Source organism: Drosophila sechellia, chromosome 3R (genome assembly GCF_004382195.2).
Source record: "Drosophila sechellia strain sech25 chromosome 3R, ASM438219v1, whole genome shotgun sequence".
Classification (NCBI taxonomy): Eukaryota; Metazoa; Arthropoda; class Insecta; order Diptera; family Drosophilidae; genus Drosophila; species Drosophila sechellia.
In genome coordinates, this window is record NC_045952.1 from 7,954,843 (window position 1) to 7,971,861 (window position 17,019).

At 44.7% G+C, this 17,019-nt stretch overlaps 3 protein-coding genes across 5 annotated transcripts; all 3 read left to right on the forward strand.

Moving 5' to 3' along the window:
* Window positions 1–1,917: 1,917 nt before the first annotated feature.
* LOC6619233 (neprilysin-4) lies at window positions 1,918–8,983 on the forward strand. 2 transcript variants are annotated; one of them, XM_032721757.1, is made up of 5 exons: window positions 1,918–2,023; window positions 5,137–6,737; window positions 6,862–7,870; window positions 7,985–8,398; window positions 8,765–8,983. In XM_032721757.1, coding segments are annotated over exons 1-4 (2,937 nt in total). In that variant the 5' UTR covers window positions 1,918–2,022; the 3' UTR covers window positions 8,311–8,398; window positions 8,765–8,983. The 2 variants fall into 2 exon arrangements, with proteins under 2 accessions (XP_032577648.1, XP_002043452.1); XM_002043416.2 differs by lacking the exon at window positions 1,918–2,023 and having other exon boundaries at window positions 4,714–6,737.
* A 139-nt stretch (window positions 8,984–9,122) lies between these two features.
* LOC6619234 (glutamate receptor ionotropic, kainate 2) lies at window positions 9,123–12,964 on the forward strand. The gene is made up of 14 exons (XM_032720661.1): window positions 9,123–9,367; window positions 9,451–9,611; window positions 9,675–9,897; window positions 9,956–10,348; window positions 10,410–10,573; window positions 10,630–10,860; window positions 10,929–11,132; window positions 11,188–11,272; window positions 11,335–11,611; window positions 11,668–11,869; window positions 11,927–12,152; window positions 12,208–12,320; window positions 12,380–12,529; window positions 12,587–12,964. The coding sequence occupies exons 1-14, from the start codon at window positions 9,259–9,261 to the stop codon at window positions 12,755–12,757; spliced, it is 2,709 nt and encodes a 902-aa protein (XP_032576552.1). The 5' UTR covers window positions 9,123–9,258; the 3' UTR covers window positions 12,758–12,964.
* On the forward strand, window positions 12,941–16,944 carry LOC6619235 (glutamate receptor ionotropic, kainate 2). 2 transcript variants are annotated; one of them, XM_002043418.2, is made up of 13 exons: window positions 12,941–13,083; window positions 13,385–13,545; window positions 13,718–13,934; window positions 13,997–14,386; window positions 14,450–14,613; window positions 14,671–14,901; window positions 14,967–15,170; window positions 15,223–15,307; window positions 15,369–15,645; window positions 15,716–15,917; window positions 15,975–16,200; window positions 16,257–16,519; window positions 16,578–16,944. In XM_002043418.2, the coding sequence occupies exons 1-13, from the start codon at window positions 12,960–12,962 to the stop codon at window positions 16,725–16,727; spliced, it is 2,694 nt and encodes an 897-aa protein (XP_002043454.1). In that variant the 5' UTR covers window positions 12,941–12,959; the 3' UTR covers window positions 16,728–16,944. The 2 variants fall into 2 exon arrangements, with proteins under 2 accessions (XP_002043454.1, XP_032576553.1); XM_032720662.1 differs by lacking the exons at window positions 12,941–13,083; window positions 13,385–13,545 and adding an exon at window positions 13,603–13,636.
* Window positions 16,945–17,019: the final 75 nt, after the last annotated feature.

Here is a 17,019-nt window from a genome sequence, read left to right on the forward strand (position 1 = left end):
GGCACCCTCTCGCTTTTGTTGTTGTTGCTGTTTGTTTTTTTTTCTTTTTTTTTTTGTAATTGGCACGGTTGGTAATTCTTTTTTGGCTAATTTTTGGATATTGGATTTTATATTAGTGTGAGTGCTTATTTTTGTTTTCAGTATTTCCATTCGAACGAATGCCCGCTGCTGACAATATGCAATACACAAAGTTGCACTTTTTGTTTTTGTGTGTTTATGCAATCAAAATTCTTGCAGTTCCCGGGGCGAAAAATCAGGAAAAAAAACACAAGAGGGGAAAATGGGCAGTAGGCAACACAAATGGCTCGAATGGCACTTGTGGGTGCAATTGTAATTATCCTAATTTATGTTGTCTGCTGGTCGCTCTAATGCAGTTTTCGGTTTTCCGCCAACTATTCTGAAACGGCGGCAGATTTATTGTAAATTATCTCGCAGTCCGACAATGATCGATAGTGCAAAATTTATAGTCGCCACAGTCGCATTTTCCCCCATTAATTTTTCGGGTTTTCCTTGTTTTAGCGTTTAATAAAATGCCGGCTTATTTGCCGGCTGTCGGTTTTGGCCAACACGTTGGCCACCTTCGACGCTGACGGCTGTGTTTCACAAATAATTAGACTAATAAATGAGGCCGCAGTGCGCTGTTGGAGGAAGTGCATTAGTGAAATGGAAATTCGTGAGTGATGGCCCGAAATTAATTGACCCGTGCGAATGGTAATGTAATTAAAAAATATATTGGTTTTCCCACCTCGCCACGAATATTTGATGTGTTAAATGGCGGCCGTCAACAAAAATGTACAAACACAAACTGGCCATAAAATGTTTCACACACAAACAACGCCCTCAGCTCTTCACATTGGTTAATTAAATCAAAGTCCTTAATCATTAAATGACCCGCATAAAAGGCACTCCAATAACAACTCAACTTTTTATTGCACGAAAAGGGCATCGGTAAGCAAACATGATTGACAATGGCCCTGTTCAGGTGTGGTCTTAGCCAATCAAATTGTAATTGAAATATTCTTGTCAGCCGACAGCAAACAACGTGAGTGGATAAATCAATGATTGTGGGATTGTGTGATTTATGTTCTTTTAGCGGGCTTTAAATTAATAAAACTACTCGCCTGCCAGATGGAGTTGTCAATGGCGCATTGTGTTTGATGAATTCAATTAGCATTTTTATAATGACACGAGTATGAACATGGATTTGAAGTGTGTTAACTATCTACATGTCACTTGCAATTATATTCAGAGTTTTGTTTGAACTTTAGATGACAAAAAATATTTAACGTGTAAATTAAAATGTTTATTATGTTTTTGCATTTTTTGATTTGTTTCAGTAGCGCAATAGTCAATCAGAGTATTAGAGGTGCCAGAATAAGAGGTAGGGTATGCTAGACATGTTATAAAGTTTGTAACTGGTATAAGGAAGCGTTTCTGATCCTATGAAGTTTATATATTCTTTTTCCGGATCACAAGCCAAGTCGATCTGGCCATATATATCTGACAATCCATCTGACTAGGATGAGAAGTGATCGTGTTTCGAGAAGCCATGTATCTTACAGTAAGGTTTCCTTTATTTGTGTTCATATGCTAACAAATTTTATATAAAATATATTATATATGAGTAGTCGTTTTTGCGAAAAATGTCATTAAAATTGTAAAATTCAGCGTCGGCCGATCTCCTGTGCACAAGTGAATGAATGGCCGTGAATCACCTCCATTGATGACGATCGAGCACGAATTAGACTCTTACAATCGCAACTCACCAGTCTATATCATTGTATTCATTTTGAAAAACAGCAGACAGCTCAGTGGTAAAAGCTCCAGGCGATAACGAGCAGATGGGTCACTACCAAGCACGCCGGTAACAGCGACGCAGTTCCACGTTCTAAATTCAAATTGAAATCAGTCTTAGAACGACTTCGCAAGCAGCGGCAGTGCTCCCTAATCCTCCACTGAAACGAATCCCGCGATCCAGGCCTTTTGAAGTATTGAAGTGTGGTGCAACCTGAGCAGCCATAAAGTGAGTTTGTTTGTTTAACGACATTCCCAAGTCAAGTCCTTTTGACCGAAAGAGAGTGGAACCTTTTTCCACCTGCTTTCGACTTATTGTGAAGTGTTGAGATGGCGGAAAAGTGCTATAATTGAATTTGTAGTACGATTTAAAGCTTTTATATTCCTTAATGCATAGTTAACATTTTGATTGAAACTCCGAGACTTGGTCAGTTCATATCATATTTATTGCAAAATAGTGCTCTTAATGTATGTAATTGTATTTCATCTCCATCTCACACTTGAATTTATTACAATTTCAATTTGTTTTACAATTTTATGGCTATGTTTTACACTATGGCAGTAAACTTTATTGGAAAACTTAATAGCTGCTTTAATTAGTTCACCTACCAATTACAGTGCTAATAAAAGTAAAAAAACAGTTGGCTTCTCCAGCATAATATCTAATTAGAAAATTGCAAAAAAACAAAATACACTTGAATAAAATTATGCGTACGCCAGTGAGTGCATTTATTCAAAACAAAGCCAGAAAATGAATGACGTCCAGTCCGTTCTCCCCTTTTGGTTGCCGTCTAAAATGATTAAGTTAGTTGAGTTAATTAATCTGGCGGTGTCGATAACCCGAGTTCAATAGTCATTACCCCCTCGGAGTCCCGCGACCACCGCATTCAAATGCAATCCGTACTCTATATGCGTAGTACACTCGATCCTCGGGCATATTTATTTTCATCAATTGATTGATTCACGACTCGTTCGTTTACCTCTCGCAAACCTGATGCCGCAATCGAATGTGTGTTTGTGTGTCGGTCGCAGCGTCGCATGTTGGCTCAGTGGGTCATGCGTCGACGGGTTGGTCTTGAACCGCAGATCAAGTGAACACAAAAGCCAATTGAAATTAGAATCCATCCGAGCGTTGGCAAATTGCATAACATTTGCAGTGGGGGCTGCAGGCCATTTCCATTTCCATTTACCCACCACCCCCCCACTCCCTGGCGAAAGGCCACATGTTGTTATACACATGTTGCAGATTGCACTGCGGCATTCTGCTGCATATGAGATTGACAAATGGACGACGACGAGTCGACTAATCTCGGTCATAGTCGCTAATTAAAAGGTTTAAGGCTAAAATTAGCATATGAAGCAATCGCCATTTCCCCGGCAGCATAAGCACAGATACAGATACAGATACACCCGCAACCGCACACACTCGCACTCATCTCACACAGATACACCTGCGTGTTTGGTGTTCATGAGACTGAAATACATGACGTGAACAAAAGCCATACCTCCTGGATTTCCACACCCCTGGCGATCCGCCGACCAGAATGGGCATACGACTCCATACCCATACGTATGCAAAGTAAGGAGGACGGCGGGCGGAGGGGCGGTGTTTTAGGCACATTAGATGGCATCGCATGCCACCAATTACCCGCATAATCTTGTAATACTAACCCGCCGAACCCTCCGCACTCTGAAGGGCCAATTTGGCTGGCTTACGGTTACGCCTCGCAGAGCTTTAATTCCCTTTAAATAGTGGCACACTAGATGACGCCCAGATGGGTATTACATTCCCCAAAAACACGTGTGACTCGAGTAGCTAGTGGCGCCCAATGACGCCATCTCTATTACACTTGAATGGTCAGGCTTAAGTGCTGAGTTATGGGCGCTGTTGACAGCCTTTAAACGCATCTGTATCTGTAGCTGTACTATGTGTAGTATCTGCAGTATCTGGGGTTCTTTGCCAGTCGAAAGCTTAGTTCCGATCCACCGCGTCCACTCGAGTAGGTAGCCCTTGGCCAGCTGTCCGTCGACGAACTGGTCAATTATTTTGTGAAATTAAATTAAATTGATTGAATTTAGACGCTTTGCGGACAGAGGTCAATGCGGAGGTGCTTGGGTGGCAGCTGTGCACATGAAGAAAATATGAGGTGGTTGTTAAATTGTCTAATGGAGTAATAATAACTGTTGACTATCTTTAGTTGATTAGTTCGAGTTGGATTATTAGAAAATTTAAAAGTGTATTTTAAAACTCGTGATGACAACTTTATTAGCTAATATGTAATATTTACATAGAGATATATAAAAGATTTGAAAGACCACAATACTTAAACTTTCCCACTAGGTATTTAATATTATTAAAATCAAAAGTATCTAACTTTTCATTTGTGCACTTCTTTTTAAATGAAAAAGTTCTTTTAAATAACAATTTATCGTAAAAAATATTATATAGTTCAATCTGAAAGGAATCAACAAAAACATGTTGTTTTTAAAATATCTTAGAATTTACATATTAATATAAAAGTTAGCTTGCTTTATTTTCTGTGTACAAATTGCTATAGAGGCGCGTTTGTTATTGCTAGTTTAGTGATAATGACACAAATATTTGAACGATCTGTTTTGTAGTCGTTCCTGTTGATTAACTGAGATATAAAGGCGAATTAATGAAGCGATTGAGGTTAAGGGGTCAAATCAGTGCAGGGATCTGTAGCGGAAATCCGGGTATTTCCTGTCCTTAGATCAGCATAAGTAGTTTTGAAACCAAGATCACCCCAAGCAGCATCCCCCGATCCCCCTCCACCGGCTGGAGATCCATTGATTGCATGTTGCCAGTTGATAGTCGTTGCTGCGCCGACTGATGTTGCTGCTGCTGCTGATGTCGCTGGTTGCTAGTGGCTGCTGTCGCCGTTCAATTGTTTGTCGCGCGCCGTGATTGCGCATCCCCGTGCGGCGCTTTCAGTTGGCGATGCGAGCGCGACTCGGCCGCAGTAGTCTTCGGTCTCCAGCTTCCAGCTTCCAGCCTGCGGCATCCGATCTGCAGCTCGGCATTCTCGGCTTGGGTTACGTCCAGTGCGGCTCGGCAAACTGCGTTTCGCGAAAAATTGCGTTTAATTAAAGTATAAAGGCCAGCGAGCTCCTCAATTACGGCTGCTCGTGGGATGAGTCGCCACAGCCAACTGAAGCTAGCGATGCCCTCGGTTCATGGATCTCCAGCCGCCGCTCCTGGCTCGCCGATGAGCGCGAAAGCCCGGAGCGTGAAGCTCGGACTGGGTGTTAATCAGCAGACAGGTCGGGTGCAGTGGTGTCCCGGTCTGACCTGTTGCAAATTGCTTCTACTTCTTCCAGTGGTAATGCTGCCACTGACCCTGGTGCTCATCCTGATCATGCGGCTGGACGGGATGCTGGCGGCGCTGCAGTTAAACGAGCAGAGGATGCGGGATCTGCGGAACTCTCACACCGAGGTGCCTGTCTATATGGAGGATTACGAAGCCCTTTTACCCGAGGGCAGTACCTACAACGACCTGATCAACGAGGAGTTCATACTGCCGGCGAGCAAGCGGACCCAGCTGCAGATTTTAGCCGCGGAGAGGGCGCGTCGCTGCCAACCATATCGCTACGGGAACGGGGAGTCCATGGAGTTGGAGGAGCGCAACACGCTGATGAAGGACTCCCGAACCTCCTTCCTGCCACTGGGCATTCCGCGAGAGTGCCTCGGCAGCGGCGTTGAACTGGACATTAAGCCCATAGATGAGGAAGTCTACCAGCGGCAGAAGAAGCGCTACCAGGACATAGCTCCTTATTGGCTGGAGAAGATCAGAACACGGGAGCGTCGCGAGGCCGAACGTCAGGCAGAGGAGGCCAGTGCCGAGATCAGCGAGGAAACCGCCGCTCTGCAGAGTTTCTGGAACGAGGAAGGCACCCGGGAGGGCATTCGCATGACCCAGGCCAAAACTATGAAGCGATACATGGACAACAAAGTGGATCCCTGCGTAGATTTCTACAAGTACGCCTGCGGCAACTGGGAGCGCCTGCATCCAATACCCAAGGATAAGGCCGGCTTCGATACCTTCGAAATGCTGCGCGAGAGTCTGGACCTGGTGCTACGAAATCTCCTCGAGAAAAATACCCCTGTGCACCCCGCAGCGGAGCCACGAAAAAGTCCAGTGCGGAATACTCTATTTAAGCTCAATGAGCAGGGCGAGGGTGAGGGCGAAGCTGACCAGGCGGCGGAACTTACGGCGGAACGCCTGCGTCGGCACATTGTCAGCAAGAGGCAGTTGCTCAACCGCGTTCTGGTGCGCTACAAGCGGTATACCAACGGAACGAAAAGGAAACGCCTCATCGAAACCCCACGGGAGAGAACCAAAGAGGAGGAAGCTGCTCCACCAGTTGTCCTGCCAAAGGACAAGTCCAAGGACAAGTCGGATACCGAAGAGCAACTACATGTGCCCACCGATTTCCTAAAGCCCCATCATGATGCCCAGCTAAAAGCAAAGAATCTGTACCGGTCCTGCGTGAACAGCGCGGTGCTGGCCAAGCGGGGATTGGAACCGCTACACACTCTCATCCGGGATCTGGGTGGCTGGCCAGTCCTGGAGTCCAAATGGAGCGACTCCAACTTTAACTGGCAGGTGTTAGCCGCCACCCTTAGACGTTACAACAACGACATCCTCATTGTCCAGTGGGTGGGGGCGGACATCAAGAACTCAGAGGAGAACATCGTTCAGTTTGACCAGACGGGTCTGGGCCTGCCCACCAGGGAGTACTTCCTCCAGCCGAGCAACGCCAAGTACCTACAGGCCTACCAGCGCTACATGACCGAGGTGATGCACAAAATGGGCGCCTCCAAGGCAGACGCCCAGCGGGTGGCCAGCGAGCTGGTGGCGTTCGAGACGCAGCTGGCGGGGATCACGGCTCCAGCGGAGCAACGACTTAACGTCACCAAGGTGAGTGGCTTCTAAGACTTAATGTATTTTTACTGTTTAAGGGAGCTACCTTATTGTGTTTTGTTTCGAAACATTTTTGTATAGAATACCTACAAGTTTTAATACGTCTTCATATTTCATGCAGCTCTACAAACGCATGACGCTGGACCATTTGCAGGATGTGGTTCCGGAAATCAAGTGGCGAGCTTACCTGCAGAGTCTGCAAGATCGCGAAGTTCTGGGCTCCGAGGAAGTCGTCATCTATGCGGTGGAGTACATGAGAAAGCTGGTGACTCTTCTGGATGAAACGGATCCCCGAACGGTGTCCAATTACATGATGTGGCGCTTTGTGCGGCACAGGATCAATAACGTGGACGATCGATTCGATGACATCAAACAGAATTTCTACCACGCTCTATTTGGGCGTGAGGAAAGTCCGCAGCGATGGAAGGTGTGCATCGCCCAGGTAAACACCAACATGGGCATGGCAGTGGGTTCCATGTTCGTGAGTCGCTACTTCGACAACAATAGCAAGCGGGACACCTTGCGGATGACGCACGATCTACAGCAGGCCTTCCGGGATATCCTGAAAACCACAGATTGGTTGGACGACACCACAAAGCAGTTGGCCGAGGAAAAGGTCAACGCCATGTCCCTGAAGATCGGCTATCCGGATTTTATCCTCAATCCCAGTGAGCTGAATAGCAAGTACGCGGGCATAGAAATCTATCCGGAAAAGTATTTTGAAAACACGCTAAATGTTCTGCTTCACACGGCCAAAACGGAGCAGGCCAAGCTCCACGAGAGGGTCAACAAAACTAACTGGCAGACAGCTCCTGCCATCGTCAATGCCTATTATAGCCGCAACAAGAACCAGATCATGTTCCCCGCCGGCATCCTGCAGCCGCCCTTCTACCACCGCCACTTTCCCAAGTCGCTGAACTTCGGCGGCATCGGTGTGGTCATTGGCCACGAACTGACCCACGGTTTCGATGACAAAGGTAGGCTCTTCGACCGCAACGGCAATATCCACAAGTGGTGGACGGACTCCTCGATTCGCGGGTTCGACGAGCGAGCCCGCTGCATCATCGCCCAATATAGCAACTATACCGTCGAGGAGGTTGGAATCGTCCTGAATGGAGAGAGTACGCAGGGTAAGTGGATTTGCTGTTGACCAAACGTACAAAAATATGATTGATTGATTGATGGGTTTATCACAATCATTCTGAAAGGTACATATATTAATCATTTCTAACGATTCATCTCAGGTGAGAATATCGCGGACAATGGAGGCCTGCGGCAGGCCTTCCACGCGTACCAACGCTGGCTAAAGGAGCATCCCAGCGAGGTGCCGGACGAGATTCTGCCAGGACTTAACATGACCGGCCCGCAGCTGTTCTTCCTGAACTTCGGTCAGGTTTGGTGCGGAGCAATGCGGCCGGAGGCCATCCGGAACAAGCTGAACACGGCCATCCACAGTCCAGGTCGCTTCCGTGTGATTGGGACGCTCTCGAACTCCATTGACTTTGCGCGGGAGTTCAATTGTCCCCTGGGCTCACCGATGAATCCTCAGAAGAAGTGCAGCGTTTGGTAGTCGGAGGAAACCAAAGCAATAGCCTAAGAGTATTAAGCATGACATATGCCACGCATTCCTAGACCAAAGACCGAAGGCATGCCATTTGGTGAGTACCCGGGTGGCAGAGGAACCTCCACTGTCGGGGCTCTAATTGCGCTGCACTTTGGGCGTCACTTAACGGAGAAAGTGGTGGTGTCTGGCAGCGCTGCTTCCTTGTGGCTCGTTACCCATTTGGCCCCTAACTATTGTGCCAACAACGGCATCACACTTCAATTGGGGCGCATACACTTAATTAATGGTGATTTATGCCCAGCAGTTGGCTCAGTTTCTTGCCGGGGAGCAACTTCTCCAATTGTCTTTCCAATCAAACTGCAATTGATGCGAGTCACTTGGAATGCCAATGGGGTTGGAGTACCACTACTCTATATATAGCTATTAATACGCTCCGCTATGATTTTCCTCTCCATTACAGGGATCAAGGGACGGAACACCCATCTGGTCATTACCGAAGATCCACCTTGGGTTTATGGCTCCCCCATCACAACAAAGATAATGTGCCAAAAATTAACTTGCAATCTATATATTTTTCTTAGCCCTTAACTATTTATACTTGTAACTTGCAATAGTTTAGTTTATGATGCAATTTATGTTTGTGATAATTCTAATTAAATGTATTTATATTATCAACAAATGGCAAATTTTAATTTAATGGCGATTGTTCAACACTGGAAGCTTTCAAGTTCAAAAAGAATATTTTGGAAAACTTTTGAGTGGATTTTTTAAAGCAATTATGAGTGGCCATTCAGTTGAGAACGTGCGCTCGGCGACTAAGGAACTTCAAAGACATCGCGCTAGTGGGTGATCCGAAAATATACGTATATATTTAGATACACCCATTGTTAGATACTCGAAAACCAGCGGTGGGAAATGAAAAACTTCCAATCCAAACTTCAATAATTGAATTCGATGCATTTCTGTTGGATATCTCTGATTATTCTCAGCCTGAGCAGAGTGCAGGCACAGTTTTATGGGGGTAATGCATACGAAGCATCCAGTGGTCAATCCATACGTCTGGGTGAGTGAAACATATGAAAGAGCTTAAGCAGATAGTTCTCCCGAATTTCGTTTTGACTCAAAAGAATTCATATATATATATAGGCCTTATCACCGACGACGTCACCGATAGAATGCGGCAGACTTTCGAGCACGCCATATCGGTGGTAAACAATGAACTGGCTGTTCCTTTGGTCGGCGAAACCGAGCAGGTGGTCTACGGCAACTCCGTCCAGGCCTTTGCCCAACTATGTAGGCTAATGCAGGTAAAGTGTTTGCAGTGCGGGAAACAAAAGGAATTCCCTTGATTAAAATTTGTTGAGTTCCAGAGTGGAGTGGGCGCCGTCTTTGGGCCAGCTGCCAGGCACACAGCCTCCCATCTTTTGAATGCCTGCGACTCAAAGGACATACCCTTCATATACCCACATCTCTCGTGGGGATCCAATCCGGATGGTTTCAATCTGCATCCCAGTCCGGAGGACATAGCTAATGCGCTCTACGACATTGTAAATCAATTCGAGTGGTCCCGCTTTATATTCTGCTATGAATCCGGTTGGTAATCCAAAGAATCCCTCTTGACTCCTAACTAATCATTGGTTCTGCTCTAAAGCTGAGTATCTGAAAATTTTGGACCACCTAATGACCCGATACGGCATCAAAGGACCTGTCATTAAAGTGATGCGCTACGATCTTAACCTGAATGGCAATTACAAATCGGTGCTGAGACGCATTAGAAAATCGGAGGACAGTCGCATCGTGGTCGTGGGTTCAACAGCGGGCGTGGCGGAGCTACTGCGTCAAGCCCAACAGGTGGGCATCATGAACGAGGACTACACATACATCATTGGAAACCTCAACCTGCACACCTTCGACCTGGAGGAGTACAAGTACAGTGAGGCGAACATCACAGGTATACGAATGTTCTCGCCCGATCAGGAGGAAGTGCGAGATCTGATGGAAAAGCTGCACCAAGAACTGGGGGAGAGTGAACCCGTAAATAGTGGTATTATAACCCAATATTATATAAATAATTTTGAGTAAATTTCTGTGAAATTCTCTTTGAGGTTCTACATTTATCACCATGGAAATGGCTCTTACCTATGATGCGGTACGTGTCATTGCGGAGACAACAAAGCATCTTCCCTACCAACCTCAGATGCTAAACTGTTCCGAGCGCCACGACAATGTTCAACCCGATGGCTCCACTTTCAGGAACTACATGCGATCGGTTAGTGGGCCTTAGCAATCATTAATAATTATACTAAATGTATAAAACTTAAACAGCTGGAGATCAAAGAGAAAACCATCACAGGTCGCATATACTTCGAGGGAAATGTGCGCAAGGGTTTCACCTTCGACGTCATCGAACTGCAAACTAGTGGATTGGTCAAGGTGGGCACTTGGGAGGAGGGCAAGGACTTCGAGTTCCAGCGACCTCCCCAAGCTGTCAACTTCAATGACATTGACGATGGTTCCCTGGTTAACAAAACCTTCGTCGTTTTAATATCTGTGGCGGTATACTATAATTATTTGCATAGCTTTGTGTTTGTTAAAGACTTGACCGTGGGAAATTTAAATTACAGACCAAACCGTACGCCAGTCTGGTGGAGAGTATTGACACACTAATAGGCAACAATCAGTTCCAGGGCTACGGAGTGGATCTAATCAAAGAGTTGGCCGACAAGCTGGGCTTTAACTTTACCTTCCGCGATGGTGGCAATGACTATGGCTCCTTCAATAAGACCACGAACTCGACGTCAGGAATGCTCAAGGAAATTGTCGAAGGGGTAAGTATCAAATCGAATCAAATAACTATGTATTAAAAATGAAATTTAATTACAGAGAGCTGACCTGGCCATCACTGATCTTACTATTACATCGGAGCGGGAGGAAGTCATCGATTTTTCCATACCATTCATGAATTTGGGTTAGGCCTTTAGATTAGAGTGATAACCAACTAAGCAACTAACTAAATGACTTGATTACCAGGCATAGCCATTTTGTATGTGAAACCGCAGAAGGCTCCACCCGCTCTTTTCTCCTTCATGGACCCATTTTCTTCGGAGGTGTGGCTCTACTTGGGCATTGCCTATTTGGGAGTATCGCTGTGCTTCTTTATAATAGGTCGACTTTCGCCAATCGAATGGGATAATCCCTATCCATGTATTGAAGAGCCCGAAGAGTTGGAAAACCAATTTACTATCAATAACTCGCTTTGGTTCACAACGGGAGCTTTACTGCAGCAAGGTTCTGAAATTGCACCCAAGTAAGAGAAACCATTACTCAACTGTAACTTCATTAGCATAATATATATTTTTTTAGAGCACTCAGCACTCGGACAATATCTGCGATTTGGTGGTTTTTCACTTTGATCATGGTGTCTTCCTACACCGCCAACTTGGCTGCCTTCTTGACCATCGAGATTCCCACTAGTCCCATCAACAGCGTTAAAGATTTGGCCGACAACAAGGACGACGTTCAGTATGGAGCTAAGCGTACAGGATCTACAAGAAATTTCTTTTCGGTAAGCTTGATATAAAAATTTAAGCTCGAGATTAAACATTATCTACTTAATACAAAGTCGTCGGAGGAACCCATCTATATCAAAATGAACGAGTACTTGAACGCCCATCCGGAGATGCTAATGGAAAACAATCAGCAAGGCGTGGACAAGGTGAAGTCGGGCACCAAGTACGCTTTCCTCATGGAGTCCACCTCGATTGAATTTAACACGGTTAGGGAGTGCAATCTGACCAAAGTGGGAGATCCGCTGGACGAGAAGGGCTACGGCATAGCGATGGTGAAGAGTGGGTAACATAAACCATGATCCTTCAGATCCGTCTTACTAACTACCCCCCACAGATTGGCCCTATCGTGACAAGTTTAACAAGGCCCTGCTGGAGCTGCAGGAACAGGGTGTCCTGGCCAGGCTGAAGAACAAATGGTGGAACGAAGTTGGAGCCGGTGTTTGCAGTGTATGTGATTTGTGGGATGTGGACTCTTGATAAGCCCCATAATAAATCTGTTGTTGCAGGCAAAAAGCAATAAGGATGGTCCTTCTGAGTTGGGCGTGGACAATCTGAGTGGCATATACGTTGTCTTGGTCATCGGATCCATCATATCCATAATTATCTCCATTCTATGTTGGTGCTACTTTGTCTACAAGAAAGCTAGGAACTATGAGGTAAAGTAAACTTTTACCCTCCCAAAGGAGCGTTAAAACAGATTATTTATTTTTCAGGTACCCTTTTGCGATGCCTTGGCTGAGGAATTCAGAATTGTCATCCGCTTTTCGGAAAATGAAAGACTTCTAAAGAGCGCCCAGTCCATATACTCTCGTAGTCGGAACTCATCTCAGTCCATAGAGTCCCTTAAGACTGATTCTGAGGAAAATATGCCGGTTGAGGATTAAATATGAGATATTCTCTCCAAAGTTTCGAAAAAGCTCTCCATAATTTCACTCAAAACGTTTTCCAAATTGACATTTTGGAAGCAAAAGTCAGTTTTCGATTTTCACTCGAAGTGTTCAGTTCGGGAAACACAAGAATTTATTTAACCGAATAAGAAATATATATATATATATAAATATATGTCTCAAATAAAAGCCATATAAAATGTTTTTCAACCATTTTGTAATATTGTGGAGCATTATTAGCATTAAAATTTCAGTTAACTGGGCTCAGTATGAGAACTTTGGCGGATACGATAACTACCAAAATTTGGGAAGTGTCCCCATCGGTAAGTAATTTCGAGAAAAAGCCCCAAAATAACTCATTTGAAAAATGTGTGTCGCGTGAGTTTTTTGTCGTGCAGTTCCAAACAAACTGTTTTCAACGGGCGATTTATTTTTAATTTCTCATAAAGAGAACACGCTGTTCGTTCCATCAACGCTGAAAGCTCGTAAAAACGATTTTAGTATTTGTTTGTTTGTTTGGGTTTTCCGACTGAATGGGATGATTAGGTCAAGTTGTTGTTTATAAACAAACCGGCAAGAGAGAAATGGCAAAAGGTGGATGAGAGAGACTTTTCTCGGTTTCAGGTCTGCTCACCGACCAGAACACCGAGAAGATGAACATAGTCTTCGACCATGCCATCGATGTCGCCAACCAGGAGGTGGGCACATCCTTGACGTCACTCAAGGAGGAGGTCAACTACGGGGATGCCTACCAGAGCTACGGCAAGCTGTGCAGAATGCTGGAGGTAAGTATGAACTAAATGTTAATTGTTGATTTTATAAACAATCAAGGATAACAACTATCAAGTACCCTTTTACTTTTACTGGATATTTATAGTTAGCTATTTATTAATTTGGTTATTTGGATTTTATTAGCTCATAAACATTTTTAAAGTACGTTCTTGTATCACTTTCCAGACTGGCATCGCTGGAGTCTTTGGACCCTCTTCGCGGCACACTGCCGTCCACCTAATGTCCATATGCGACGCCATGGACATACCCCACATCTACTCGTACATGAGCGAGAACGCGGAGGGATTCAATCTGCATCCGCATCCTGCTGACCTGGCCAAAGCTCTATACAGCCTAATCACTGAGTTCAATTGGACCCGCTTCATTTTCCTCTACGAGTCGGGTGAGCTGTCCATGTCGATGAAATATAATTGGTTCCCGAAATGATTCCCAATCGCTTTGCAGCCGAGTATCTAAACATTTTGAACGAGCTAACCATGATGTTAGGCAAGAGTGGAACTGTGATCACGGTCCTGCGATACGACATGCAGTTGAATGGCAATTACAAACAGGTCCTCCGGCGCGTTCGAAAGTCCGTGGATAATCGAATTGTGGTCGTGGGCTCCAGCGAAACGATGCCAGAGTTCCTCAACCAGGCGCAACAAGTGGGCATCATCAACGAGGATTACAAGTACATTATCGGCAACCTGGACTTTCACTCATTCGATTTGGAGGAGTACAAGTACAGCGAGGCCAATATAACCGGGCTGCGTTTATTTTCTCCGGAAAAAATGGCCGTCAAGGAGCTGCTCATGAAGTTGGGTTACCCCACCGATCAGGATGAGTTCAGAAATGGTAGGCAATATTTGCTATGCTTCAAAATTGAAGTAATATAGTTTGTTTGTTTGTTTTTGTAAGGTTCTTGTCCCATAACTGTGGAAATGGCTCTAACTTACGATGCCGTCCAGCTATTTGCACAGACCCTAAAGAACCTGCCCTTCAAACCAATGCCCCAGAATTGCTCGCAGAGAACCGAAAGCGTCCGAGATGATGGTTCCTCTTTCAAAAATTATATGCGAACTGTAAGTAGAAAGGAGAAATCCTCTTAAAACTGACTTCTTCACTTTTGAGCGTTACAGCTGCGCCTCTCGGATCGCCTGCTCACGGGACCTATCTACTTTGAAGGAAACGTCCGAAAAGGGTACCACTTGGATGTCATCGAACTGCAGCCGTCGGGTATCGTCAAGGTGGGCACATGGGACGAGGATAGGCAGTACAGACCACAGCGACTGGCACCCACCACCGCCCAATTCGATAGCGTTGACAATTCGCTGGCCAATAAGACCTTCATTATCTTGCTCTCGGTACCGGTAGGTGGCACTACGCTCCAAGCCACTTTAATCATCTGAAAAAATGTTGAAATCCAACATTTCAGAACAAACCATATGCCCAGCTGGTGGAGACGTACAAGCAGCTGGAGGGCAACAGTCAGTATGAGGGGTACGGCGTGGATCTGATCAAGGAACTGGCCGATAAGCTGGGATTTAATTTTACCTTCGTAAACGGAGGCAATGACTATGGATCATACAACAAGTCCACCAATGAATCCACGGGCATGCTGAGGGAGATAATGACGGGGGTGGGATATTCTATCCATATTTTAACCCATTAATAAACCAATATTCTTGCAGCGAGCTGACCTGGCCATCACGGATTTGACCATCACCTCGGAGCGTGAACAGGCTTTAGACTTTACCATTCCCTTCATGAATCTGGGCATGTCATATATTTATATATTTATGTAAATATTAATTTATATTTATATTACACATTTCAGGCATCGCCATTCTCTATTTAAAGCCCCAGAAAGCCACACCTGAGCTGTTTACCTTCATGGATCCTTTTTCGGAGGAAGTCTGGTGGTTCTTAGGTTTTTCCTTTTTGGGCGTGTCCTTGAGTTTCTTTATATTGGGTCGTCTGTCGCCTAGCGAATGGGATAACCCGTATCCTTGTATTGAGGAACCAGAAGAACTGGAAAACCAGTTCACAATAGGCAACTCAATTTGGTTTACAACTGGTGCTCTGCTTCAGCAAGGTTCTGAAATTGGTCCCAAGTATGAAAATTATACAGATCATAGACAATTATATATGCAATATCCTTTATATATTATATATCCTTCTTAGAGCTTTATCCACTCGAACTGTAGCTAGTTTCTGGTGGTTCTTTACCCTGATCGTGGTATCATCCTACACCGCCAATTTGGCTGCCTTTTTGACCATCGAAAAGCCGCAAAGTTTAATCAACAGCGTCGACGATCTGGCCGATAACAAGGATGGTGTAGTTTACGGTGCAAAAAAGACTGGATCCACCAGGAACTTCTTTATGGTATTAGCAAAACTATATTTCATCTTAAATGTCTAAAATGAAACATAAATTTCGTAGACATCTGCGGAAGAACGATATAAGAAGATGAATAAATTTATGTCCGAAAATCCCCAATACCTCACCGAAGACAACATGGAGGGAGTGAATCGAGTTAAGACCAATACTCACTATGCATTTCTGATGGAATCCACTTCCATTGAGTATAACACGAAGCGTGAATGTAATCTTAAAAAGATTGGAGATGCATTGGACGAGAAGGGCTATGGAATAGCCATGCGGAAGGGTAAGTAATGTATTTTCAGAATATTACATTTAATTTTATGCCTTCAAACATTTTAGATTGGCCGCATCGTGGAAAGTTCAATAACGCCCTTCTGGAACTGCAGGAACAGGGAGTGCTGGAGAAGATGAAGAACAAGTGGTGGAACGAGGTGGGCACCGGCATTTGCGCCACCAAAGAGGACGCTCCCGATGCGACACCTTTGGACATGAATAATTTGGAGGGAGTTTTTTTCGTGCTACTTGTCGGAAGTTGCTGCGCTCTGCTTTACGGGATTATCAGCTGGGTTTTGTTTGTGATGAAGAAAGCTCATCACTACCGAGTGGGTTGACATCTTTTGCACGGGTGGGCACTCGTAGTTATTGGCTATTATTTTCCAGGTTCCTCTGCGTGATGCTCTCAAGGAGGAGTTCCAGTTCGTTATCGATTTCAATAACTATGTACGGGTATTGAAAAACTCCGCTTCCATATACTCGCGCAGTCGCCAGTCCTCTATGTCAGTAGCTTCTGTGGCCCAGGAATCGCAGTAGATACAAATCCCCTTCACTCATCGGATCCCGATTGGAAAAATATTTGTTTTATGTGCCTGCTACTTTCAAAATTTTTGCATAACCTAATGTATTAAGTTTTAGAGAATATTCCAAATTGAAATCAATTTTTACTTTTGCTGCAAGTTTTTAATAAAAGATTTTAATATTTCTAAAGCTGATCTGCGGAATGTAAAAAATGTCATTCTGTTAAAAAAAACAATAAAGAATAAACAAAGCAATTTAAATATTATTTCGTTTTTTATGATCGGGTTAACTGCTTGCAATTTCGTGC

Bases quoted from the DNA above. Each gene is read 5' to 3' on its own strand.
- LOC6619233 (XM_002043416.2), top strand. From the start codon at position 4,950: ATGAGTCGCCACAGCCAACTGAAGCTAGCGATGCCCTCGGTTCATGGA. The intron at 6,738-6,861 runs GTGAGTGGCTTC...TATTTCATGCAG, and splicing joins AACGACTTAACGTCACCAAG to CTCTACAAACGCATGACGCT. The intron at 7,871-7,984 runs GTAAGTGGATTT...GATTCATCTCAG, and splicing joins GAATGGAGAGAGTACGCAGG to GTGAGAATATCGCGGACAAT.
- LOC6619234 (XM_032720661.1), top strand. From the start codon at position 9,259: ATGCATTTCTGTTGGATATCTCTGATTATTCTCAGCCTGAGCAGAGTG. The intron at 9,612-9,674 runs GTAAAGTGTTTG...GTTGAGTTCCAG, and splicing joins AACTATGTAGGCTAATGCAG to AGTGGAGTGGGCGCCGTCTT. The intron at 11,612-11,667 runs GTAAGAGAAACC...ATATTTTTTTAG, and splicing joins GGTTCTGAAATTGCACCCAA to AGCACTCAGCACTCGGACAA.
- LOC6619235 (XM_002043418.2), top strand. From the start codon at position 12,960: ATGTTTTTCAACCATTTTGTAATATTGTGGAGCATTATTAGCATTAAA. The intron at 15,308-15,368 runs GCATGTCATATA...TACACATTTCAG, and splicing joins CATTCCCTTCATGAATCTGG to GCATCGCCATTCTCTATTTA. The intron at 16,520-16,577 runs GTGGGTTGACAT...ATTATTTTCCAG, and splicing joins AGAAAGCTCATCACTACCGA to GTTCCTCTGCGTGATGCTCT.